The sequence below is a fragment of the Fistularia commersonii genome, chromosome 17, assembly GCF_037954325.1.
Source record: "Fistularia commersonii isolate RoL2024-O1a breed Wild chromosome 17, RoL_Fcom_v1.0, whole genome shotgun sequence".
In the NCBI taxonomy this organism is placed as follows: Eukaryota; Metazoa; Chordata; class Actinopteri; order Syngnathiformes; family Fistulariidae; genus Fistularia; species Fistularia commersonii.
Window position 1 is genome coordinate 17,967,035 of NC_141300.1, and position 25,262 is coordinate 17,992,296.

A 25,262-nucleotide genomic window follows, 5' to 3' on the forward strand; every position below is an offset into this window, starting at 1 on the left:
AAAAACAAAAACATGATCTTTTCTCTTTTTCAATTTATTTTCACAGCGATCGGAGGAGGAAATCTGTGTGTTTTTGTTTTTTCAATAAGAACAATAACAAGCGTCCGGCGGCTCGGACGGCGTCGCAGGAGACGCTGTGAAATACAAATAAAATACAAATACTTTGAATGCACTCCTATTCCACCGGGTGAAATACAATTTATTATTCCAGTCAATCAGAACCCCATGAAACCCACCGGTGTTCGGTTGCGGTAAAAGTAACGCACTCGTTGGAAAGAGTCAGATTGGACGGACGGCGCGTCCGGATGTTCGTCTCGTCCGGTGACGCGCTTGGATCGTCGGCGGCTCGTCAGTCACCGGGTCGGGACGCGGATCAGCCCGTCCGGGATCGGGGTGCGGGGTGCGGGGTGCGGGGTGAGGATGGGCCCACAGACTGGGACCTGAATAGCAGGGTTGCAAATGTAATCTGACTACTGCATTCTGGAATCAGGAGGGTGGTGGTGGTGGCGGTGGTGGTGGTGGTGGCGGTGGGGGGGTCACGCCTTTCGCTCAGTTGCAGGCCGCCGCCGCCGCCGCCTGCTCGTCCTTGCTCGCCGCCTCCTTTTTGCTCCCCTCCTTGGCGCGGCGGCCCAAGCTCCCGTTGACGAAGCTGTCGGCGGCGCGGCGCTGGAAGTGCTTCCTGGTGCCCACCAGGGACGGGTTGTTGACCAGCGTGTAGAGGAGCTGCCAGTGGCCGCGGGCCCTCTTGGCGCTGGATACTTTGTGCTGCTTCTTCTCCTGCTGGACCAGCTGGATCCCTGGGGACACACGGGACGCCGCTGAAGCCTCTCCTCCCCCCGCAAATAAAGGGGGCGTGCGGCCGCATAAGAAAAATAACATTTCCAGGCCCCCGGGGGGGCGGGGGGGGGGGCGGCGAGGCGCCGCGGAGGCAGTAATAATGGAAAGCAATCATTCTAATCCTGCGAGCGTATTAAGACCCCCGAAGCCCCGCGGCCCCCGGGGCGCATGAATATGAAGCAGGCAATTAGCGGAGCTCGTCCGCGTAATCAGCTCCTCGCCAAACGGTCCCGGCGCCGCAACAGATCGCTCACCGCGACGAGCGGCGTGCTTGTTGCGCGGCTGCGACCGCCGGATTCCAGGACAGCCTGCGGAGGCCCGAGGAATCCCGCCGGCCGTCTTTTCTAAACAAACGGCGTCGTCCACAGCGCGCATGCAGCCGGCCTGGCGGCGTCGCAGTCCCGCTGTCACGCCTTCGCCACCTTGAGGGGATTCGGTTCTCGCGATTTATCGCTTTTATTGCGGTATTTAATTTGTCGTTGGTGATGACAGAGCCACATTCTAGCCTCCGAAGAAAAAAACAGTAAATAGTCCAATTCATTTTACAAAATAGATAAAATGCAAGGTCTCCTTTGCTAAACAAAGATGCTCAGCATCTCCAACTCGCGCTCCAACCATTGTAGCCTCGCCTCGCCACGTCTGGTACGGAATAGCACTGGCGAAGGAGTGCCATCCGTACTTGGCACACTATTGGCTGATGGAGCCGGTTGTTCCGTTCCTCGTGTTGATTGGTTCACGGAGAAGCGGCCGATCTCCTTGCAGGTCGCGCCCAGCGAACCGTGACCCGGTCCGCTTTGCCCCGTTGGCGTAAGCGTGACCGCTGTCCGCCTGGAGCGACGTGGTTTGACCGAAGCATTGAATGCCCAGTATAAGAGTACGAGAGCTGTATAAGAGCGTGGGGAGCTGGTGGGGGGTCGGTAGCCGTTTGCAGGAGGTTGGTAAGGGTTGAGTGAGGTCTGCTGAGGGTTAATATTTCTGTAAATACCCTCAAAATGATCAGGTCTCTACTCGTGCAGATATTCCCTTTGGCGAGGGCTCTTGGAACGTGAGGCTCCTCCGTCCATCACACCCGCCCGTCTTCATTGTGGACGTCAGTGCCTCGTGTCTCAGGAAAGGGTCGAGCCGACGCGCTGATCCGTTTAAGCCACATCGGGTCGAGGAAAAGCTCCGGAATTATTGCGCCGCAAGATTCGATTTGCTCTCGACATATTAAATCGGGCTTCCGCGGGCGCTCCCGCCCGCCCGCCCGCCCGCCCGCCCGCCGTCCCCGTGATCCCATTAGGGGGTCGGAGAACGGACCGGCGGCCGGATGGTAAAAACCCGTTGGAGCGATTGGAGGAGCGCTGAGACCAGCCGCTCCGTCCAAACACCTTACTTCATCAAGACGTCACGCAAATTGTGTGTGTGTGTGTGTGTGTGTGTGTGTGTGTGTGTGTGTGTGTGTGTGTGTGTGTGTGTGTGTGTGTGTGTGTGTGTCCTCTTGTGCAGACCTTCCTCGGCGTCCCGCGGCCTCTGCGGGGCGTTGGCGTCCTGGCCCGTGGACTGGAGCAGGATCCCGCAGAAGGCCTTCATCACCGGATGGGACTGGCTCACCTCGATCTTCAGGTAATGAGCATAGCAGCGGTAGGCTGTGGACCGACACGGGGGGGGGGGGGGGTTGGAAATCACTCTTCCTCCGAGGACGAAAAAAAAGCAATAAACACCTCGGCGTGCACGCCGGGCCGGCTCTGTTGCCATCTCACACACACACACACACACACACGCGCGGGCCAAAATCACACTTTCATTTTTTTTTTTCCTTTTCCTTTATGAGACCACCTGCTTCTGCTAACAAAGGATCTGGCATCTATATTGTGGCGTGCAGAGCGGCCGCACGCTGATCCGCCACAGGACTCGCACGGAGCCTGAGGAGGGGGGACGCACATACGGATCACTAATAATAAATCATGCACAAAGAAAAGCAAGGAAAAGGCCCCGCGTGCACTTTCAGTGTAGAATATTGGATATCGCGGGGGTTTCGCCGCGAACGGGCCGCCGACGTGGTCCTACCGGGGTCAAACGCCTCCACGTTCCTGTTGAGGAGGCTGATGTCCATGCGTCCCATGTGCACGATGTTGAACAGGGCGGTGATGATCATCCGCCAGAGCGCCAGGAAGACCCCGATCAGAACGTTGACAGGAAACAGCAAGTAGGTCATCAGGAAGAGGCCGCCCCTGCCAGGCGGGACAGAGGTGATCCAGCAGAAGTGGCAGAAAGCAAAAGCCTGGGGCGGCGGCGGCGGCGGCGGCGGCGGCGGCGGCGGCGGCGGCGGCGGCGGCGGTGGTGGCGATGGCTCCTCCTCCTCACCTGTTGTCCAAGTCTCGCGTGCCGGCGTTTTTTTTGATGAAACAAAACCTTGCGGTGAGATGTTGAACGGACACGGCCAAGAGCAGCGTGAGCCAGAAAGGCCTGGGAGGAAACACGCCGTGTGTGATTACATGCAAGCGCACGAGCACGATCACCCCGGGGTGGTGGAGCGGAGCGCGGAGATGCTCACCACATGCTCCACAGGATCTGGAAGAGAATCAGGTTCTGTCCGTGCAGGACGGGGATGATGATGAGGAAGACGGCGACGAGGAGGCAGAGGAAGAAGACCATGGTTTGGACCATCATGCCTGCGGGGCAGAGAGACGAGCGTCACTCCCTCCGGCGACGCGACCTCGGCCATTGGATCGGCATAAACATCCGCCGGATCTGAACCGCCGGCCCGGACGAACATCTTCAACGTGCGTCACGAGCGGCGTACCGATGCAGACGTGGGCGGCGGTGAAGCTGGTGTATCCCATCCAGCAGACCAGCGACGGCCGCGACGCCCTGATGCTCCTCTGGCAGTTGTAGACGTTGTAGATGTCTCCTCTGTACAGCCCCTTCAGGTTGGACCTGCAGAAGGACGAACGCCGGCCGGCGACGAGGAGTTCAGCGCAGAAGAGGGGAACCGAACGAAGACGAAAGCCGGAGATCGGGCCCTCGGGGATCTTCCTTTCTACCTTTCTAGCTTTTGCTAATGGATGCAGCTCCGCTACTTATCTTAATAGCCATTTTAAGAGCGCGGCGTTCAGGGAGCCGCCGCCGCCGCTCTGGCTTCCTGGAGGGTTATTACTTCATTGTGTCTACAAGCGAGCCGTCTCGGAGCGACGGCGGAGCGCTCTCGAGAAGGAAAGACGAGACGAGAAGGAAAACCGACGGCCGCTCTGAAACCCGCGTCTCCTCCTACCTGTGGAGAACCATGGAGCGCATGAACATCGCCAGGTTGACCAAGCCGGACAGCGTCATGGCAGAGATGTAGCACACTGGCAGGAGAAGGAAACAATATAATGAACGGTGGATTGGGCTACTTTCTGGCGACGCGGTGGATGAAGCGTCTCGCTGCTCACCTTCCACGCACCACATGTAGTAAACCACTATTCTGACCACTTCGTGTTTGTCCGGAGAGAGCATGATCTTGAAGCCGGCCAGAAGGTTGGCCACGTCCTCGTTGACGCCGGCGCGGGCCGTCTGGAGGGTCGGCACCACCGCCAGGATCAGCAGCAGACCCACCTTGGAAGGAGGCAGGTTTTAATTCAAATCACAATCAGAAAAAGACTTTATTTGCCCCGAGCAGCAATGGGGCGGGCGCATGGGGTCGCGGCATCAAATGATGAAATAGAAAAAATGAATATAATAATGGATATATGCTCAACAGCATTGTGCAAATTGTAAGTAAGTTCATATCATAAATATACCATGATTGGTGTTACACTCGGCGGGGGTTGGAAGGCGTGAGAACCTGTCTAGGATTGTGCCGTTCACCTCAAAGATCTCAGCGTCCTGAGCAGGAACTGATGATCTGATGATCTCCTCAGTGTGCGAGGAGAACTCCAGGAAGTTGTCAAAGACGGTCTCCCCTTGTACGGCGGCCAGTCTTAATGCAGGAACGCATCCCCTGGATGACCGGCTCGACGTGCATCCCAGGGGAGCAGGGTTCGACCCCATCCATCGTCCCCGTGCTTGTGTTTTGGCTCGGCGGGGCCTCACGGGCTCGCAGCCTCACGGCCTCCGGGCTCACGGGCTCACGGCCTCACGGCCTCACGGCCTCCGGGCTCACGGGCTCACGGGCTCGCAGCCTCACGGCCGTCATGACAGGAGTGTGTGAGCTCTCCCAATTTCAGCGTCCACTTTGTCAGGTCCCTTGCAGTCTTTATCAACCCTCCGTTCACCATCTGTACCTCTGAACCGCAGGGTCAGGGACAACGCAGGGTCTCCGGTGAACCCGCGGTATGTTTTGGACTTCGTAAGGAACTCGGAGGAACCCGATGCCGTCGGGAGAACATGGAGACTCGGCACAGAACGTCCCCCTGCCGGACGCGGAACCAGGGACCTTCTAGCGGTGAGACGGAAGCGCTGACCGCCGCGCCACTCGGCTTGGTTGAAGGGATTTTAAATGTTACATTTTCAAATATAATGAAATGCAACTTTTATGAACATCATTTCTAGGCGCAGCCAGGGCGTCGAGGGATCCGGTTTTGCGGCGGCAGGATCGAGTCTCTGCCTTTCGCAGATGATGCGGTTCCGTTGGCTGGATCGGGCACCGGCACCTCCAAAGCCGAGGCTACGGCGCTCCGCCGGAAACGGCCTGAATGCCCTCTCGGGGTCGGGGAAGACCAAAGAACCAGATCCCAGATACAAGCGGCCGAAATGTTTTCCTCGGCGGGTGGCCGGACTCTCGAGCCGCCGCTCCTCCGCATGGAGAGGAGCCAGAAGAGGAGGCCGGTCCCTGGTCAGGACGGGAGGTGTTCCAGCTGGGAGGAGGCCGGGGAGAAGACCCAGGACAGGCCGGAGAGACCAAGTCTCCATCCGGACCTGGGAACACCTCGGGATCCCCCAGAGGAGCCGGACCATGTGGGGGGGCAGAGGGGGGTCCGGGCCTCGCCGCTCCGGCCGCTGCCCCCGACGACCGACTCCGGATAAGCGGCGGAAGACGGACGGATGAAATGGAACGCGCAGACGTTGGGGTTCTGAGCTGATGGAAGGCCGGGGGTCAAAGGTGAGACCGGATCCGGCTCCGACGCTTATTCGAAGAATCTAGACGAGTCGGGTTTTCATGTCAAATACAAGTCAGGGGTGGCAAACCTGACCTGAAACGTTACCTGGTAGAGCGTGATAAACGACACCACTCCAGATATGGCCAGCTTCAACGGGAAACGGAAAGCTGTTTGAAAAGAGCAAAGTTTTGAAAGACATCGGGGGAAATAAGACGCTGCGCACAAAACGGGACGTTAGCGGGGCGTTTACCTTCCTCCGGGGTGTAAATGTACGATTTCACGGCCTCCAGTATTCGTCGGGGGAGCTTGGGGGACTCGGCGCTGGAGCCGCTGAGGGAAAAAAAGCGAAAAACGCAACGTCAGTATTCTTTGATTCGGGAGAAAAACAGCTTCATTTTGTGACGAGAGGAAATGTGATTGTTGCAGACGTCGGCGAACGGAGAGGAAGCGACACCCGGACAGGAAGTCTGTTCGTGGCTCGGACGGGAGTCACCCCGAGGGACACGCCGAAGGTCAGTGAACTCAAACCGGATCCCTCCGGTGACCTCGATCGGATAATGGCGAGATGTTTTCGGGAATCGGCGGTCACCTGATGGCGTTGGCCTTCCTCTTCTTGAGCATGTTCTTCACGTAGTCCTTGTAGTAGCTGCTGCTCAGATCCTGCACGGGGAGGCGGCAGGAGAAGACAATGAAGCCGAGGCCTTTTAGCTTAGAGCGCTTTAGCCGCGCGTCCGGCGGACGCCGAGCGTCATCTGTCATGAGTTTCACACAGAACCGACCCCCTTAATCTTAATCTCCGCAGGAAAACGTTCAGAACGACTGCACGCCGGTCACGCCGGGTACATTTCTGGGGCGGGTGGAGTCAACGCCCCCCCACCCATGCCGAGATTAGCATGGAATAAACACGGCATTGTGTCTCCTCAGTGGAAAAAACAAGGCAACCTTTTCATAATCTGATCAAGAACATAACATAAACCAATTACATCAAATCTGCTTAAAATGATTAAGCCTCCGCCGTGCGCAGCCGCCGCGCTCGCATTTTCCCCTCCGCCGGTGCCGTATCAGCGTGATAAGCCCATTTACTAGTGGGCGGCTTATAAAGGCTCCTCACATGCACGGATCGGGCGAGAAATGTGCGCCGTCGCTGGGACTCTGGTCTAAAATAGTGCAGGTTTCGCGTTGCGTGAACGTGGCGACGTAAGAGCTGCGCGCGCTCACCTCGGCGGCGTTGTCCTTCTCGGCGCCCTGCAGGCCCTTGAAGAGGAGGAGGGGGTACTGGAAGCTGAGGAACGCCAGGCAAGCTATCTGGGGCAGGCTGGAGAACAGCGAGTAGTGTTTGTGGATCTGACGGGGAACAAAAGACAAAAACACGTGTGAAAGAGTTGAATTGAGACGAAGGGTCAGAGGGTTTGTGGGATCCCGGCGTGGATCCCGAACCGCCCAGTGATTAGCATTCGTGTCCATTGAAGATTTTCTTCTTAACCTAAAGGGGATTCGCAGCACAATGTCAACATTGTCTCCTCTGCGTTATCCAACGCGACCGAGCGGTCCGGCCCGGCCTTGAGATCAACGGCGGGAAACTTTGAGAGGAGACGCTCGCACGATGGATGAAGCCCCCCCACCCGGACGCCCCCCTTTTAGCCGAGACGCGCTAAACTGATTAGCCGCGGAATAAAAGGGTCTTGATGAAGACGGGCAGACAGCGGAACCGATCGGGTCGACCGGAGAGAAAAACCCCGCAGGGACGAGCGGTCGAAACCTCCCGACACGAGGCCGACGTTCACCTTCTCAAACCGAACGATAGCGAGGCGGCGGCTCCGTACCTGAGGCGTTTTGGGGCAGTCGATCTTCTGCCACACCAGGACGCCGAAGTGCGTCCAGGACAGCAGGCTGCCCAGCACGTAGCCAACTTTGTTGTGCAAGGTGCCACATGCCAGGAGAGGGTAGTACAGCGCGGGGTAGTAGAAGACTCCCAGGATGATCCAGTTCACTGGGGAGGACCACAAACCGGCGTAAACGACCCGCGGACAAAGGGCCCGTCGGATTTCCCGAACGTAAACGGAGCCGCTCGCCGGATTCCGGAGATGAATCCGGCTTGTAGAAATCAAATAACCTGCAGTTTCTGGCATTCTGACGCAAAAACAACACGGAGGGGAGGGCAGAGGCGAGGGGGGGATTTGACATCGGCGTGTCGGCGGGGATGATCTCACGTTTGTTCTCCGACTCGGCGGTGAAGGGGAGGGGGTTTGGCGACAGGACCAGGCCGCAGAGTTTGCACAAGAGCACTCCAAACACAGCCACGGCCAGGCCCTTGTGCTGTGTGTGGTCCAGGAAGTTGACCGGACTGTGAAATCAAGCAGCAGGTATTTAGAGCCCAGGCGCCATCGGACGCGCAAAACAAGAATCGCATTCAAAAGGGGTCGTGTTGGTGTTTTAAGATACGATAAACTCGATGGATCCCCACAGGGGAAGTTCCTCTGTCACAGCAGCATAACGATGAAAATGAATTGTATGAAATAAAATAATTATGAATATAGATAGAGACTAGAAGACAGAAGATAGCAAGACATCCACAAATAAAGAGACATCGGGGATAAGAATGGACAACAGAATGGAGCAGTGAGGGTGAACGATGCACGGCGAGAACTAAACCACAATATAAACAGACCGCCGGTGACAGTGATGAGAAATAAAATCGATAGGCAGGTAGATTTTGACAGATTTCCAGACCGCCTGGAACGGACACTCATAATTTATCCCACATTTTCGAGGCCCGGCTTCCGGTCGGTGTGGAAATTGAGCGAAGCCGTCGCCTTTGGTCCTTTTCATCTCAAAAAGCTCACATGGCTGTTTTTTATTCAATCAATCAATCGATCAATCGATCAATCGATCAATTCAGAGCGAGAAGCTCAGCGTGGGGTTCCGCCCAAAGACCAAAACCACGTAGGAGGTTAAATTGCCCAGACATTCTAGTGAATGGTTAGATTTCTCTGAATCACAGGTGTCAAACTCAAGGCCCGCGGGCCAAATGTGGCCCGCCACCTCATTGGATGTGGCCCACAAGAACCTCTGAAACGGTCCGATCGTCCTCAAATTAATAAGTCAAACGCGTGCGTTGACCAGAAACTACATTTCCCACAATTGATGCCGATCAGGTTGCCGCCATTAGATCGCATTGAATCCACATCCATGCCATTTTCAAACCGTGGAATTGAGAAATACTAATGATCCCTAAATGTCCAGGGAGAGAAACGTTGATGCAGATGGAAGGCTGTTTCAAGAAAGGTGGGAAGGCCAACACGTGTTGGTGCTTGAAGGAGGAAAAGAGGCACCTCTTCTGTGTTACGTGGCGGCGTCGGTTGTCAAAGAGCGCCATCTACGTCCAAACACGGGGCTAAGTATGCTAAAGTTAGCCTTCCAGAACAACAGCTAATTGTCCGAGAATGAAAAGCCGAACCAGGACGGCAGCAGAACGTGTTCACCGAAGCTGCATCCAGAAACACCGCAGCGGTGAAAGCTGGCTTTGTAGCAGAGCGACGAAGAAACATCATCTCTGCAAATGCAGACGTAACATTTGGGATTTGAGTGAGTTATCGAACACGAAGGAGTGTCTCTGTGTATTTGACATTCCATTCAGTTCCATTGATGGTGAGACCACCGTTCCACCGTGGGGGTGAAAACGAGTTTGGCGCCTCTGCCGGACACGATGTGTGAATGAGAGGATGAATGATCGTCACATGACGGTGAACGGTTGCATGTATGTGATGGGCTGCCGGCGTGACCTTCGCCTCTCACGGCCTTTGGAAACACAAAAAGGTCTCCTCTGGAATGTTCTGCCTTGTAATTCCTAATCAGCCGGTATTATAGTCTGATTGAAGTTGTTGGTTTAGAACAGGACGGCGGCGATGTGGCACGGAAGGCGTGACCTTACCTGAGTAAACCCGGGAGTCCTTTCTGTCGGCCGCCCGCCTTCCCGCGCCGGGCTAACATGGCCAGGATCAGCATGACCACGAGCTGGGAGGAGACGCAGAGGTTAGCCCTGGCCTCGCCGACGCTCCACTTTCAAGTCGAGCTCTCAGAATGAATCCGGGCTCCAAACGGAGGGGGTTCAGAGGCGGCGTCATTAGCGCTCTCACAGATGTGGTCCGGATGGACCGTCATCCGTCAGCATCGCTGACCGCGGAGAGTCCTGCGACCTCTCCTGACCCCAAACACATTTGCCCCTCTTTCAAACTGCACTTTTACGGCCCGAGACAAATGGAGGGGGAGTAAAAAGCCGCCGATCTAAATGTAAACGTGGACACGATGTCAGCTGGGGAATCACACCTCATCCCTCGCCCGCTCCAGAAGTCCCCGCTAGCTGTTTTGCTCATTATGTCGAAAATCGATCGACTCTTTAAAATCGATGGTTTTTCTTTCGACGTTTCGCTTTTACGAGAGGGAAATGTTCCCAAAAACCATCCAGGGTAAGAATTGGCTAAAAGAAACTAACATTCGGGGCCCATTTGCAGCTCTCGCTGTAGCAGCAGCCGTGAGATCCGGCTGCTCCTTAAGATACAAATCACTTTCTACACGAATATTTTATTTGATTGTTTGAGATATTTACCAGACATTTTTTCTATTAACTTTGTGCTTATTTTGCATATTTTTTCATTAAATCAAATCAAAATTCATTAAATCAACATAGGAACCCACTTCTGGAACAAATTTGCATCTTAAGGGGCGGCTGTGCGTGCATCCGTCAGAGCGAGCTAGCATGCTAAGTTACGCCGCCGGTCGGCGTGCTCGGCAGCGGGGGGGCGACTCACGGATATTGCGCTGATGCATATGTGGTAGAGCCTGTCGTCGGCGGTGGGGTCACATGGCTGGATCACTCTGGAAAGAAAAAACAAAGGACCATAAGGAGAACAACCCCATGGCTTTGCATAACTCCCAGGCTTTGAGTCGGAGCGACCGGCACCTAAACCTGCCCCACGTCACCGTCGGGGCGGGAGGGGGTCGTCGCTGGAAACCCTGCGAAACTCCGCGGCGGAGATTTGCATTTTAAACGGATTGGTATCAACACGGGACGGAAAACAAGGCGAGCCTGTGCTCGCGGGCCCGTACGGCGGAAGAGCGGGGGAAGGACGCTCGGTCACGGGGGGAGGAATTATCCTCTGCGACGACGCCGGAGCTCGAACCCCGGAGCTCGAACTCCGGAGCTCGAACCCCGGAGCTCGTACCCCGGAGCTCGTACCCCGGAGCTCGAACCCCGGAGCTCGAACCCCGGAGCTCGAACCCCGGAGCTCGTACCCCGGAGCTCGTACCCCGGAGCTCGAACCCCGGAGCTCGAACCCCGGAGCTCGAACCCCGGAGCTCGTACCCCGGAGCTCGTACCCCGGAGCTCGAACCCCGGAGCTCGAACCCCGGAGCTCGTACGCCGGCCGGACGGGGTGCGAACGGGCGGCCCGGCCTCCCCGACGCCGCGGCTAAAGCAATCACCTTCCGGACGCGGGTACTTTAAGAAAGTAGCTGAAAAAGCTGGTGACGCATTTACAGCTCCCTGACCGTTTACTCGAATCGTCCCGACGCCGGACGGGAATAAACACGGCTGAAAAACGCTCACATTCCCGTCTCGCCGCTCGTCTAGAAGACGTCATTCCACATTCTGAGCAGCTCTGTGACAGCGGGTTCAGTGGAAACACGGGCGTTTTTTGGGGTTGTTTCAAAGATATATGTGACTAGAGCGGCAGGCCGGTGCATTGTGGGTCGGTCCTGGGAGGCTCAGCGCGGCCCCGCCGGCCCGACAGTAGAAGTATCGCCGGCGGGCACCGACGGGTCGCCCGGTTCTCGCCCCGGTCCCGTTATCCTCCCGGTCCCCTCGGCGAATCCTCGTCTTTGGAACGCGAGAACAACACAAAGGCGACTGGATATCCCCGAGGGAACCGAATCTCCCTGAGAATTCCGTCAGATGCTGGATAAAAGTCAGCAGAACCACAAATACACACACACAGACACACACACACACACACAACACAAGTGTGTGTTTCATGTTAAAAACCTTGATAAGTTAAACTTCCATGGAAGCTAAAAGTCTTAAAAAGAACATACTTACTCGGCCTGGGTTTTGGTCGGCACGGGATCAAAGTCCGGGTACTCGTAGTCCAGCAGGGCATCTTTGTCCATCTCGCTCTTTTTTTTTTGTTCAAGCCGGTGGAAGTTTTCACCTAATCTCAAGCGACACCGCGCCGCTATTAAACTGCAAAAAATGCCCCGTGTTTTCTCGGCGGCGTCCTCCTCGCTCTCGCCCCGCCGGCGTTTGGCTCTGGGCTCCCGGTCTCAGGTGCCCCCCCGGTCCGGCTGCGGCGCTGAGAGTAATGTGACAGGTCGGGGCTGCAGCGTGCCGCCTCCACCCTGCAGAGGCCCTGCTTCAGATGAGGGTTACCACAACACCAGCAACCTGGAGGGAGAGCAAGAAGGAGGGAGGAGGAGGAGGAAGAGGCGGCGGGGGGGGGGAGTGTGTGAAAGGAGGGAAAAAAAAAGGACCGGGCAGCCAATCTGGAGGGCCACCTGCCGCCGGCTGGGATTAAACCCGCTCTGCCGGACCTGCGGACGAAGGCGGTCCAGGTTTATAAAACCCCGGGCCGCGGCTCTGTGTGTGTGGGCAGGTGATAACGGGGGGAATTCACCGGCGGCTCCATTAACCCGCCGCTCGGCCCGCCCGTGAAAGGTCACGGGATCTGACCGGGAGAACGGGTGGGCGGGGGGGCGACGCGTGCCGGTCTTTACCTCCGAACGGGAGCTGGATAAGAACGGAGGAAGGGTTCGCCCAACCCGCCGCCGCCGCCGCCAGAAGATAAGTGAACCTTTCCGCCACGAACGCCGGCGCGTAAAAACCAGCGATAATGAGAGGGAACGGGCTCGAACCTGCTCAGGTTTACTCAGGTTTGGAGTCCATCATCTCCCAATAAATAATCTTTCATCTTTCCAATAAATAAATCAATGAAATCAACTAAATCTATACGTCTGGATTCTCAGAGACAAAAACAAGGAACATTTGCACCAAATGTCACATTCAACAGCAGGATCTGCCCCATCGCAGCTACTATACAACGTTTGGCCAGATGTTTGGGATCCAGCTCTGTGTCGTCTCACACACACACACACACACACACACACACACACACACACACACACACACACACACATTTTGGTCACTCATCCTTTGTCTATCAGTCTCTGCATTTTCTGCCCGTTTCCTGTGTTGAGAGAGAAAAAAAGAATCACAGCAGGAAAAACGTATTTAGGTTCATTTTAGCATATAAGGGGTCAAAGGTCACGGCCAAATCCTCGCATTTTCAATTATGCCCCGACATCCAGAGTCAAGATGGCCGTCCCGTCCCGGGCCGAGCGGTCGTGTCCGTCTTGCAACGCCGCGTCCGTGTCAGTTTGGCGCTCATTATGCCTGGATTACGGCTCGGGGAACAACAGGACGCCCCTCCTGACACTCCTGAGAAAGCGGCTCCTGGGGCCGGTAAGCCACCGAGTCCGAGGTGCTCCCGAAAGAACAAGCGGCCCAGCAAATAGCGGGGTCACTGAGCAAAGAATGCTTTGAACGCTTTAATTACATCAGCGAGAGGCTCTCCGATTGGACCCGACACTTCAGCCGTATCGGGTTCGGGAGGTCAGACTAAAATATCTGGTTTTATCAGAAATATGGCCGTTGGATTTCCGAAATCAACCGTCGCGCCCGGTAACGCCACCGCCGCGTTATCGACGTGACCCGAGACGGACCCGACGCCTCTGCCGGGCCGCTCCAAGACGACCTCGACGCGCAGATAATCCTCGCCGAACCGCTAAAGCACGCAAAACACATTTTTGGGGGATTGGACGCCTCGGCGACCCACATGTGGCTCGCACCTCCTTCAAATACCCCGTCTTTCTGCACAAACACAGAACCATAAAGGGAAGACTTCAGCAACACAACGGAACTCCAAGTCCTTCACACGCGTGTGAAATCAAACCGTCCACTTAGGAAGCAACACGGATTCATTTGGATTCGTTTTGGACGTGCGTGTGTGTGTTGTTGTGTGTTTTTCCACTTCCGTTTGGAGTGTGACCCCAACCCCGGCCTCCATGGGTTTGTACATTTGACTCCCATTGATCACATTTGTATAATTTTCTTGTCACAGTATAGTGTGTGTTATTTTAGTGTTTTCTTTATTTTTTGGAGCAGCGTCTATTCAGACGTGCAGGAGATGCAAAGTAACCCGCTTCTGTCCCCAGGAAGGAGATGCCTCACTTTCACTAAAGCTGGGCACCGAATCTTGACCGGAAGTCAACATAATACCTCATAAAAAGGATTAATTGTGAATTATTATTATTACTACAATCTGTTCAACAAAAATAGACTCTTTTCACTTTCAATTTTTAAACATTCAAAATTAGACAGAAAATATGCAAATAAAAATAAAAAAAAACACTTGGGCTAAAAATCAAATCAAGATATAGTTTGACGAAGCGGTGACGTCAGGCAATCTGTCTAAAAATAGAGCAGTCTGCGCCTGCGCAGTGGAGACCCACCGGCGCGGAATCAATTACGACATTGATGAGCTCAATGAGCCCGAGCGGACCCGCGGGCGCATGCGCACCTCGTTCCTTCCTCCCCTCCCCCCCCCCCCCCCCCCCCTCCCGGTTTCCGGTTGCGCTCGCGCATCACGAACGCACGCCAGGCCTTTGAAGTTGAGCTCGGGCTTGGAAACAAAGAGACTCAGCGCTCGCGTGCACGACCGGTAACCGGATAACTCCCCCCCCCCCCCCCCACACACACACACACTCAAACACACACACACACACCTCCCCCACTGCCGGTGCGGATCGTGTGCGACCCTGAACTGGTGGCAAAAGACAACAATAAGGTTTGTGCGTGCGCGTGTATGTATGTATGTATGTATGTGTGTGTGTGTGTGTGTGTGTGTGTGTGTGTGTGTGTGTGTGTGTGTGTGTGTGTGTGTGTGTGAGTGCGCGTGTGCGTGAGTGCGTGTGTGTGTTTTGCATATTTCCCTATGAGCCGTGCAGGTGCATCCAGGATGTAATAAAGTTGTGAGTTTTGTCAGCACAAACTAAGTGTGAAAGTGAGTGTGTGTGAGGTGAAGATCTTGAGGAGCTCACCTCAGCTCCTCAGCACCTCAGCTCCTCAGCTCCTCAGCACCTTAGCTCCTCAGCACCGAGCCGCTGTCCGTCCGTCCGTCCGTCCGTCCGTCCGTCCGTCCGTCCGTCCACGTTCTGTGTTTCCAATCGTCCGCAGGTGCCTTTTTATAATTTCTGTGGTTGTCGGAACGACTTCCGGTCAGGGACTTTGGACTTCCTTTATCAGCGCGGTTGTAAAAGGGAGGCCGGCGGCGGCGGCGGCGGCGAGGGACCGGAGCGGCGCACGCAAGCTTTCTTGCCAAAATATCTTAAGACATTCCACCATAATCATTTTCAAAAAGAAGAGTAAAACGGCTGGAGCGTCTGGCGTGGCCTCCTGTGGCAGGACGGTGGTCGTCGGCCCGGCCGGCGTGGAACCCTCCAGAGACTTCCTCCAACCGTCCAAAGCCTCAGGAGCTTCTCAGGAGGCCTCGTGTCGTCCGCATGGCGTCCGTCGCAGCGGCACCTTCCTTCTCCTCTTTCCCGCTCGCAGCGTCTAGTTTTTTGCGCACACGGTTTTACTGGCACGTTTGTGTTTTTGTTTTTTTGTCTTTTTGTGTTGTCATCGTGTGATATTTGGTTGTCTAAGGCCTCCTGAAGCCGTGGTCCTGCCCGTCGCTGCTGCTGCTTTTCTTATTTGTTTGCCGCCCGCCGCTGGCGTGTCACGCGTGTGCCACGCTCACGCCTCCTAAGGATGCTTGTCTTAGCGTGTGAGCTTCATCATGGGTGTATATTTTTACTTTTGCATGATGGCGCTGAGACTCATGGAGTTTCAACGCTCCGCACGTGTGAACACGTGGCAGGATTGACCTTAAAGTTGACTGCCTGTTGACCATGATGTTTCCCTGACAGGTCCAAAGACCATCTGGTGTCGGCGACCCCGGCAGAGAAGACCACCTCCTGTGGAGCCTTCAGAGGAAGGTACGTGGACCTTCCACTCACCGGTCTACGGCTGGACCAGCATCTGATGAGAATGGGAACAACTTTATTTATCCTGAAGGAAATTGTTGTGCCAGAGTTTCAAGCAAAAACACAACAGTAATAGATAATAGTAGGAAGGAGGGAGAATAAGAAATACAATGAAATATAAATTGTCTTCATGTATGATGCAGGATCTTCTCGATGAGGGAGGAGGCCACTGCCTGTCCTCGTATCCACGGTGTTACCAAAGTATATTATTGGGTCTTGTCCAGGTGATTCCAGGGAACCTCTAGAAAACCAAATATACCTGGATAGCTGACGTAAAATGTTGTTTTTTTCATTATTGTGCTTTGGCTGCTGCTGCTGCTTTGTTCCTCCGCCATGTTGTTTCTGGTTTTGCTTCTTTTTTACCGTGTCTCGCTGGGCTCGCGCTTGTTTGTTTAGAAGTTTATTAGGACAGTGTGCAATTACATGAAGCGCAGAGGCAGAGATGTTTGTACCAGATTGTAGCTCATAGCTAATTTCCATCTGTAGTCCTTGTGTCCTTCATCCACGATACAACCTGAACTTTAAACCTTTGTCTCGGCAGAAACGCAACCATCAAACCCCTTTTATTTTGAGTTTAAAACTCGATTATGTGACTCAACTGCGACAAAAAGCATCTCATTTCCTGCCCCCCTCAGAACTCTGCTCCTTCTTCTTTCCTCCTTTCCTGAGGTATTAAAAGCGCGGCATCATCATTTTCCGCAAAACCCCGGCGTGAATGTATTCAGGCGGTGCTGAGGATGGCGAGCGGAGCCGTGAAATCACCACCGGGCCGCTGTCCGATTCACTTTCGTGCCGCAGGAATGTTTGCGTCCCGTCTTCATGGATGCGTGTCGGACAGCGGATCCGTTGCTGCCTCCTGAAGGCTCCCGGGACGGCGGCTAATCACGCACATATTTCTCCTTCTCCCGCTCTCAGTCCGACTCCTGCTCCGGTTCCGTCATAATCAATGAGCCTTGTAACGCTCACTTAGGCCCTAATTGGATTCGCGCCTGTTTTATTCGTACGTGGGAGTCGACATGAAGGGGCCGCTTATCGCCGCCGACAGCCGCGGCCGGGCCGGTGGTGCATCTCCCGAAGGTGTGTGCACGGCGCCATGAGTCGCACACCTCGCTGATTTGCATGATCGGTGTCAATTCCTAGTTTCCTCGGCGCTCATGTTTTGACCCCAGGGAGATTTGTGGGAAAATAAACACTAATCCGGTGCGGCCCGTGTGTGAATCCTTGTGGTGCAAACCGACCTCCAACCAATTCTATGTGGTTCACTGCACTCAAACATCTGGCCAAGTGTTTTAGGCGACTTCGGTAAGCGATTGATCGGTCGTCGCAGCGTTCCCGCCTGACACCAGCACGTCGTACTAAAGTGGCTCCTCGGTTGAATAGGGGCCGTGACGTCGGACGGCGTCGGATAACCAACGATGTGGTGCCCGAATACGACGTGGTTCCGACCCCACGCTAACTTCAGGCGTCCGCTATCGCTGGCGACCATAAAGCGATCAGAGAACAGGACGTCGTGTTCTTACCGCTGGTACGTTCTGTGCTGCAACACAAGGTCTCTGCACTTCTGGGTGGATGAGGAACCCCAAAACCTCCGGCTGGTAAGAGTCGTGCTTACACACTGGAAATGGATCTGGAGGCTGTCAGTGGCGCAGTAGATGTCGGGAACAGAGCGGCCGCCAAAGAATTCAACAGGAATGAATGAATGAATGAATGGGACGGAAGCGGATGAACTGCGGCGAGTGAAGAAGACCAAGCAGAGCTTCCAGGGAGCTGAGCTAGAGGGACGAGACGGATAAAGTTTGAATATACTGACCGTTTTCTTTGGCTTTATATACCGTATGTTTTATCGTGGGCCTTATAAGGGGGTGCACATTATGGATGACATAGACTTGGTCATCGATGTTGCAGTTCTAATGCAGTGCGCTCGCGGTTCACACGGCACGGTAATAGATGGCCAAAGGAGCAGCACTGCAGGCAGGAAGGGGCAGAAAGATTCCTGTCAAAATGTTCTTGTTTCGGCCACCGGACAGAATTTGAAGTGGCGTCTCCCCTCATCTGCAAGACTCCTTCAGGTCCGAGGAAACGCGATCAGAAGAAGCCTCTGGGATGAGGTGGTGAAACGTCTTCCAACTGAAGAAAGTTCCCGTCCAGGAAGATTTTGACAAGAACTGACGGCGACCTGAATGTCAGACCTTCCATGGAGGTGCAGAAAAGTTCTTTGTTTATTTGTATTTGTATGTTTGTTTCTATTTGGCGTCAGAGGGCAGTGTTAGGATTGTCTGATCAAAAAGGGGTTCGCTTGACACTTTGGACACTCCTTGTCCAAATCATCTTGTCTCGGCAACTTGAGCGTCTTCGCTTGAAGACGATTCGACCTTTGACCCAGAAGCTTCTTCGCTTCTGAACTCAGGACTCTGAGCTCCAGTTCAGCCTGACCTGGATGACCGAGAACCTCCGCAGACGTGTCAGCACGCCGTCCTCACGCCGTGATATGTTTTTGTTTTCATTTTGTGAGCCCGGTGTCAAGACCGCCATAAACTCAACCTGGATGGGGCTTATCATCTAGAGGTCAAAGGTCAAAGTTATATTGACTCAACGACACGCGCTCATAATGAAGTACGCGGTGTCGGGGGGGAAAAAACGTGGCCTGTCCTCGGGTTGGAAGTTGGACGTGGCTGTGACGCCTTCTGCAAAAATCACCCAGAGATTTAACCTTCCCGTGGCTGGAGTTAAATGTCACTGATATTTTCTCCTTCGCCCTTCAGGCGGCAGCGCAGACCCGACGCACATCACGGCCGCGTGCAGTCGCGGCCGGGCGTTTGATTACGGCGAGGGCCGAGCTCAGACCGCAGAGTTGCGCTATTAGTCACGATGATTTACGAAGACAAAGATGCCCAGAGAGCAGGATCCGATGGCTCGCGGGGCCTTTACGGGTTCTGCGCGTCCGCCCTCTTCCTCCCGCCGTCCCAAAAACCGAATTGTGCGTAGACGTGAACGGCAGGATGTTTCCCTGTGTTGCCCCGTGATTGACGGGTCCGAGTTAAACCCCGCCTCCTGCCCGCTGCTAGCCGGGTTAGCACGTAGCAGCACATCAGAGCATCATAATGGAATTTTTTCCATTATTTTCCAGACAGCGGCCGCCGGGGGAGGAGGAGGGGGAGGGGAATCAATTCTCGTCACACGGGCCGTTTCTGTGCTGATCTATCGGTGTTATTGCGTCGGGCAGGACGTGGGAGATTCATCCCCTTGTTTATGAGCCCCGAGAATGAGATGTTTGGGTGTCGGCGGCCGTGACGAGTACAAATCTTCCCGATCGTTATTAAAGTGTCCGCGATCACTGCGCCGCAGACACACCAGTGAGCCGCGCTCAATGTGTCACGCCGCCCCGACGGGCGCTCAGATTTATGGCTGGGAGAAAGGGGGCTGCGCAGCAATCTTCTTCTTCTTCTTTTTATGTAACCGTTCAAAGAACGCGGTCGGCGGCCCATGGAGCTTCATCTGCTTCTTCATGTTCTGTTTATCATGAGTGACAGTCAGCGCCGGCGCCCGGACGATTCGTAGCCGGCTTTGTGCTCGCTGACGGACGACCGGGCCATCGGGGAACAAAACAAACCAAACAAGAAAAACACCTCAGGCCAAAAACATATGCAGACAATTGCCATGGATGAGGTTCCTAATGAACGGGACCGTCTACCAGGCATGTGTGTGTTGCCGTGCTGCTGCTGTGATAGATGATATCCTTGCTCTGCCCTGTGTGTGTGTGTGTGTGTGCACACTTGGGTGGTCTGAGCACATATTAAAGTAACCCCTCTCCACCCCCCCGTCCCCATCTCTTTTTCGGATGTAGGTCATGTTTTACGGCAGATTATTTCTTTCCTGCAGAGTTTTGTCTCATCAGGTTGCAGATTAAAGTTCAACGGTATTGACGTGTTGTTTTTTTAAAAATGTTTTTAAATTATTGTCGTTCTTCCCGGAACCCACGGCATTTGTTTATTTTGACTCACCTATGTGAATTATTATTCTTGTAATTGTCCTCTTGGCGTGTGTGTGTGTTTGTGTGTGTGTGTGTGTGTGTGTGTGTGAGGAAAAGACTACATGACTAGAATTAAGGGATTATTTCACTGGAAAAACAAAAGCCCAGGAAAGGCGTCATGAATATGGATTCCCGCCTCGAAGCAATGTCTCCAACCATTTACATTTTCCGCGTGTCTGAGTTTTTGACTGAGAAATTGCGTTTTCATCCGACGTTATTGATCTTCAGAACAAAAGTATGTGATTTGAACACACATTTGTCGTCCGGGGCGGCGACGCGTTTGTGGAGCCTCTGCTTTCACCGGCCTCGGCAGGAATCCCCTCGGCTGTCAGCGGGAGGTGGTGAGCGCCGGAGGGAGGGGGAGGAAAACAGAAGAGATCTGTTTTGTTTCGCGGCGTTCTCAGGCTTCGCGCCCGTCGGCTGAGCCGGCGCTCTTTGGAGATGAAACCCAGGCGGCCGTTCAGCGGTCACGCCGGGGGGAGCGGCGCTGCGTTTGGAAAATCACCTTTTTGGACCAAATCTGCAGACGGCGGCCCAAACCTTGACTTTTAACGAGAATTCGGTTCTTGAAGTCATGAAAATACCTCTTACTGATAAGATAAGATCAACTGTATTGATCCCTGTAGGGGCAATTCTTTTGCCACAGCAGCGTAAGAAGTTATTAGTGTCAATAATTAGAAAGCAGCCAGAGACATCCACAAATAAACAGTGACACTGGCAATGACAAAGTCAAATAATAAGCAGTGGTTGAGACCAGCAAGGATGAAGCAGCTCCTGGTGAGGCCGGGTCACCTGTCGATGTGTGTGTCGCCGAGGTGGAAGCGGCACAGACGCTCCTCCGGCCGTCCGGACCGCCGTTACAGCGTCCGGTGGCGGCGAGCACCCAGGAGCGTCCCGAAGCGGCCTCGGGAGCCTCGGGAGCCACGTGAGGTTCGACTGCCGGGACGCGGCGCTCAATAACCTGGCGGTGGGCGATGACGCCTTCATCTCTCCTGCATCTGGCAGACAGGCCACCCGACGGGAAATAACTTTTCTGATGACGCATGAACCTCGGTCCGCGGACCTGCCGGCACCTGCAGCCGCTCCGGGCCTGCTGGGCCGTCTGTGCAGCTCTAAGCTGATATCCTCCTGTCGGCGCGCCTTTAAGAAACAAACACAAAAGAAATGCCTGACCGCGTCGCACAAGTCGACACAACCCTGAACACTCCAACCTCACCTACACTGCAGAGCAAGGAAACCTTTTTGTTTCCACTTTTTATGTCTTTTCACTTTTTTCTCCCTACATATTTATCTATTATTCTTCTCGATGTTATTTATACATATTTGGTCTTTTTTTCCATCTTTTACCTCTAACTCAGAGACGCTGCTATCGTTCTATTGTTGTTTTTCGTCCTTTTTAAGGTTTTTTTGTCATTTTATCCTGAGAGCTGCCGTCTCTCAAATTCGTTGGGCTTCGTGTGATGACAAAAAAAGTCTTGAAACTTCTTACTGCATTTTCTTTTTGTTTTTAATGTCACCAAGAAGTGCAGACGGAGGTCCGCCTTCTTCTGTCAGAAGATACGGATTGCAGCGCTCTCTTTGAAGTTTTCTGTGTTTTATTTATTTTTTTTAGCATCAGCTCAGCCCAAATGGCCAGCAATCTGGAGGACACACACACACACACTCACACACACACACACACACACACACACACACACACAGTAAAACTCCATTAGCAGGCCTCGGGAAAAGAGTCCAGAGTGAGGAATGCTGGCGGCCATAAATAAGGTTTCGATAAACAGCGTCCGACAGCGGAAACGGTGCTATTAATAGACCTGCCTCTTTCTGTCGAGTGGTTTTCTGACCAGGGGTTCTGAAATTTGGCGGTTTGTAAATCAAGTCTTCGCACCATGTGGGTGTTTGCTTTTGTTTCCCCCCTGCAGCTCTCAACGCCGCCGCCGCCGCCGCCCCGCTCACCTCCTGCTCTTCTTTTTCCCCGTAATGGTCCTCCTGGTCACCGTGACGTCAGCCATCAGATCCACCTGGAGACTTGTCACGCTGGCAGGACTGACTCATGTGTCCTGGCACTGATGTGTCATATTCCAGGAAGGGAACCCCCCTTCCACACACACACACACACACACACACACACTGGGTGGCGTGACAGGCCGAGCTGAACATCACGTCACACCCTGCATTTTCCCTCTCTTTGTCTTTTATGCTGGACTCTGATAATATATCCAAATATAATGCTGAGGAACCGTCATGCTGCCGTTGCACCAGATCGCATTACGGAACTTCTTACTGACTTTTGCACTAAAAAAAGAAACTTCTGCTTCTTCTCTCTCATGGTGTCAAATATAAGTCTATATCTGCGTGCACTTCGTTCTTCATACCCTGGAGTTTGTTGATGGTTTAACAGAAGGAAGGACGTTTCTGTGTGGAGTTTGCATGATCTCCCCGTGTCTGCGTGGGTTTCCTCCGGGTTCTGAGGTTTCCTCCCGTCCAGAAACATGCATGTTTAGGGGAAAAGATGGGGAAAGATGCCCGGAATGAGCGAGTGAATGGTTGTTGTTCCGTGTACGGGAGCCACCATTGCCCGGCGACGGGTCCAGCATGAACCGCCTCTGGCTTGACGCCAGCTGGGGTGGCGTGCGACACCCCCGCCACCCCAGCGCAGGGGAAGCAGAAGAAGATGGATGGATGAATAGAATTTTATTCTTCCCAAAGGAAATAGTTTTGCCGGAAGGCTCCGGCATGACATCCATTCGCTGTCAGCGTGAGATTGATTTTGCGGCTGTCAGGTTTCCTTCTTGCAGAAGGAACGAGTCGTACAGTTCGATGGTCGCGGCCGAAGGCGCTCCGGTAGGACTTGGGTCCGGCGTGCGAGGCGTCCTCCTCTCAGATCGGAGGCTGTTAGCGCGGCCGCCTTCAGCCCGGCGCCCGGCGCACCACATAGAAACACCTGAGTCTCCTGACAAAGCACAGGCGACTCTGAGCTTTCTTTATACGCCGTCTGGGTTTTTGGCGTCTCCATGGACGCCGGGCGCTTTCACTCGTCCACAGTGTCCACGTCTGTCCCGTGGATGGAGATGGACTTGACCCAGGTTCATTTCATGTCACCCTTCATCTCACCCCTTGGGAGAAATCTTCCCGATTCCTTTGTACGTCTAATACATGCAGAGAAACTCACAATAAATCTTCATCTTAAGGCTTTCACTCTGAGATCACCTGGTTCTCGGCGGCACCACAGCTGATCCTAAATGACGTCTTTAGTTTCATGGCTTCACCCCCCTTTTTTTTTCCTTTTTTTTTTTTTATACATCCCCGCCTCTCAGTTAGGTGACAGATTGTCATTTGCATGTGTGCGTGCGCGTGTGTGTGCGTGTGTGTGTGTGTGTGCGCACACTCAACACACACTTAGCGTCAAGTGCTGCTGCGAAACAGAGCGCCATGAAATACAAGTTGACGGTTATTTGAAGCTACGACGGTGTTTAGTGTTGAATTGCATTGTTTAATGTGATTTAGCAGCATCTTACCCCCCCACCCCCCCACCCCCCCATCGGGGGTGAAACAACCGCCTCTCCATCTGCTGGGAATCAGTGCCTCTGGAGAACGGAGAGGAGCTTTGATTCGGGCCTCCGTGTGAAGAGGGAACATCCAGATATTCACTCTGAAGAGTGGGAGGGGCGAGAGGAGCCTCTTTGTTTGCTTCCAGATATTTGAATGAATCATCAAATATGCAACGCCTTTTTATCTGCATGCTTTTGCTTTTTTTTTTTCCCTAAATGCAAGATTGCGCTGAAATCGTCTCCGATCTGCAGATTTTTTTGTTTAATTTCCACGCTGTGTGACCATGAAAGGAAGCCCTATATTATATTTTAAGGATCAACCCGCGTCAATAATTTATCACACGTTTATTAGCATTCCTTATCTTTTGGTGTGGGATGTTTAACGCCTTCCCCCCCGACGAGCAGCGACATCTAATCCAAACACGGGCTGCGACTGAAAACATATGTTTTCCTTAATGTCCGGCCCCCCCGCTCGCTTCCTGCGCGCCCCTCATTTACATACATGTCGTTTGACGGCTCAATATCCCCCGTCATTTTTCATGGCGGCGGCTGGGATTTGCATTTTTGGCTGCAGACGCTGATGAACCCCCCCCTCCCCTCCTCGCCCTTCTACACCTGTGGCTCCCGTGTGGTTTTGAATAGAGCGCATGAATTTGTCCAGATAAAAACACAAACCTGTGTGTGTGTGTGTGTGTGTGTGTGTGCGCTGATTGACAGGCAGAATCCCCCTGCAGCCTCGGCTGCCCTGTAATCCCTCCTCAGGGTCAGATGCTCTGAGCCTCCTCTCTTCTCCTGCATCTGCCGGCCGCCTCTGCCTTTTCTTCTCCGTCTCCGTCCCGGTGCAGCGGATGGACTCACGGACGGCGCCCGTCCAGGAGTCCAGGCTTAGTGGACTCACGGACGGCGCCCGGCGCGCCCCTCCAACATGTGCGCGGCTTTATCTCGCCGGGAATCAGAAAGCAACATGGTGTTTTCCCGTCTTTGTGAGACGATGTACACGGTACATTGAGCATATACAAGATATTGTGTGTGTGTGTGTGTGTGTGTGTGTTGAATAAGAATATCTCTGTGTCAGATCAGCAGAGGCAGATGGAAGTGTCGTAACAATCATGGCTGTGTGAGTTGATAGAATCCCTGGAAACTGGACGCCAGCGAAGCTCATTCTTAAGAATGTGGAAAGACTTGGTAACCTTTGGACGCGCTGACATAAATAATATCCATCTTTATATTTCTGCAGATTCCTCCAAACATTCCCGCCCAGATCCAAAACTCCCCGTTCCCGCTCCGCCAGTGTCCGGCGAGCCGTTATCTGCGGTATAAAAAGCAGCTGGACAGTGCGTGCGGTAACCATGGAAACCGCAGGGATGCTCCTTGTCCTGGATGCGGGGGGGGGGGGGGTCGGCAAAAAAGGCAGCAAAGTAATTTGTACCGTCATTCATATGTGTGTGTGTGTGTGTGTGTGTGTGTGTGTGTGTGTGTGTGTGTGTGTGTGTGTGTGTGTGTGTATATATACAGGACTGTCTCAGAAAATTAAAATATTGTGATAAAGTTCTTTATCTTCTGTAATGCAATCAAAAAAACAAAAATTACTAGTTCATGATATTCTAATATTTTGAGAAAGGATTTTTGAGTTTTCTTAAGATGTAA

General features: G+C 53.8%; 1 protein-coding gene and 1 long non-coding RNA gene across 2 annotated transcripts; one reads left to right on the forward strand and one right to left on the reverse strand.

Annotated features, from left to right (window-relative positions):
• Nucleotides 1–18: 18 nt before the first annotated feature.
• Nucleotides 19–12,330, reverse strand: stra6 (signaling receptor and transporter of retinol STRA6). Its single transcript, XM_086163096.1, has 17 exons — nucleotides 11,992–12,330; nucleotides 10,706–10,772; nucleotides 9,829–9,911; nucleotides 8,108–8,241; nucleotides 7,721–7,887; nucleotides 7,116–7,241; nucleotides 6,487–6,557; nucleotides 6,148–6,227; nucleotides 6,003–6,064; nucleotides 4,251–4,413; nucleotides 4,091–4,166; nucleotides 3,623–3,756; nucleotides 3,374–3,491; nucleotides 3,184–3,285; nucleotides 2,887–3,050; nucleotides 2,328–2,465; nucleotides 19–797 (listed from the first exon to the last, which is right to left on the reverse strand). Exons 1-17 carry the CDS (start codon nucleotides 12,060–12,062, stop codon nucleotides 550–552), a joined length of 2,004 nt encoding a protein of 667 aa, XP_086019222.1. The 5' UTR covers nucleotides 12,063–12,330; the 3' UTR covers nucleotides 19–549.
• On the forward strand, nucleotides 5,760–24,950 carry LOC147225441 (uncharacterized). Its single transcript, XR_015107358.1, has 4 exons — nucleotides 5,760–5,899; nucleotides 6,324–6,409; nucleotides 15,918–15,986; nucleotides 24,853–24,950. It is a non-coding gene; the product is annotated as an uncharacterized LOC147225441 (long non-coding RNA).
• The last annotated feature ends 312 nt before the right edge of the window (nucleotides 24,951–25,262 follow it).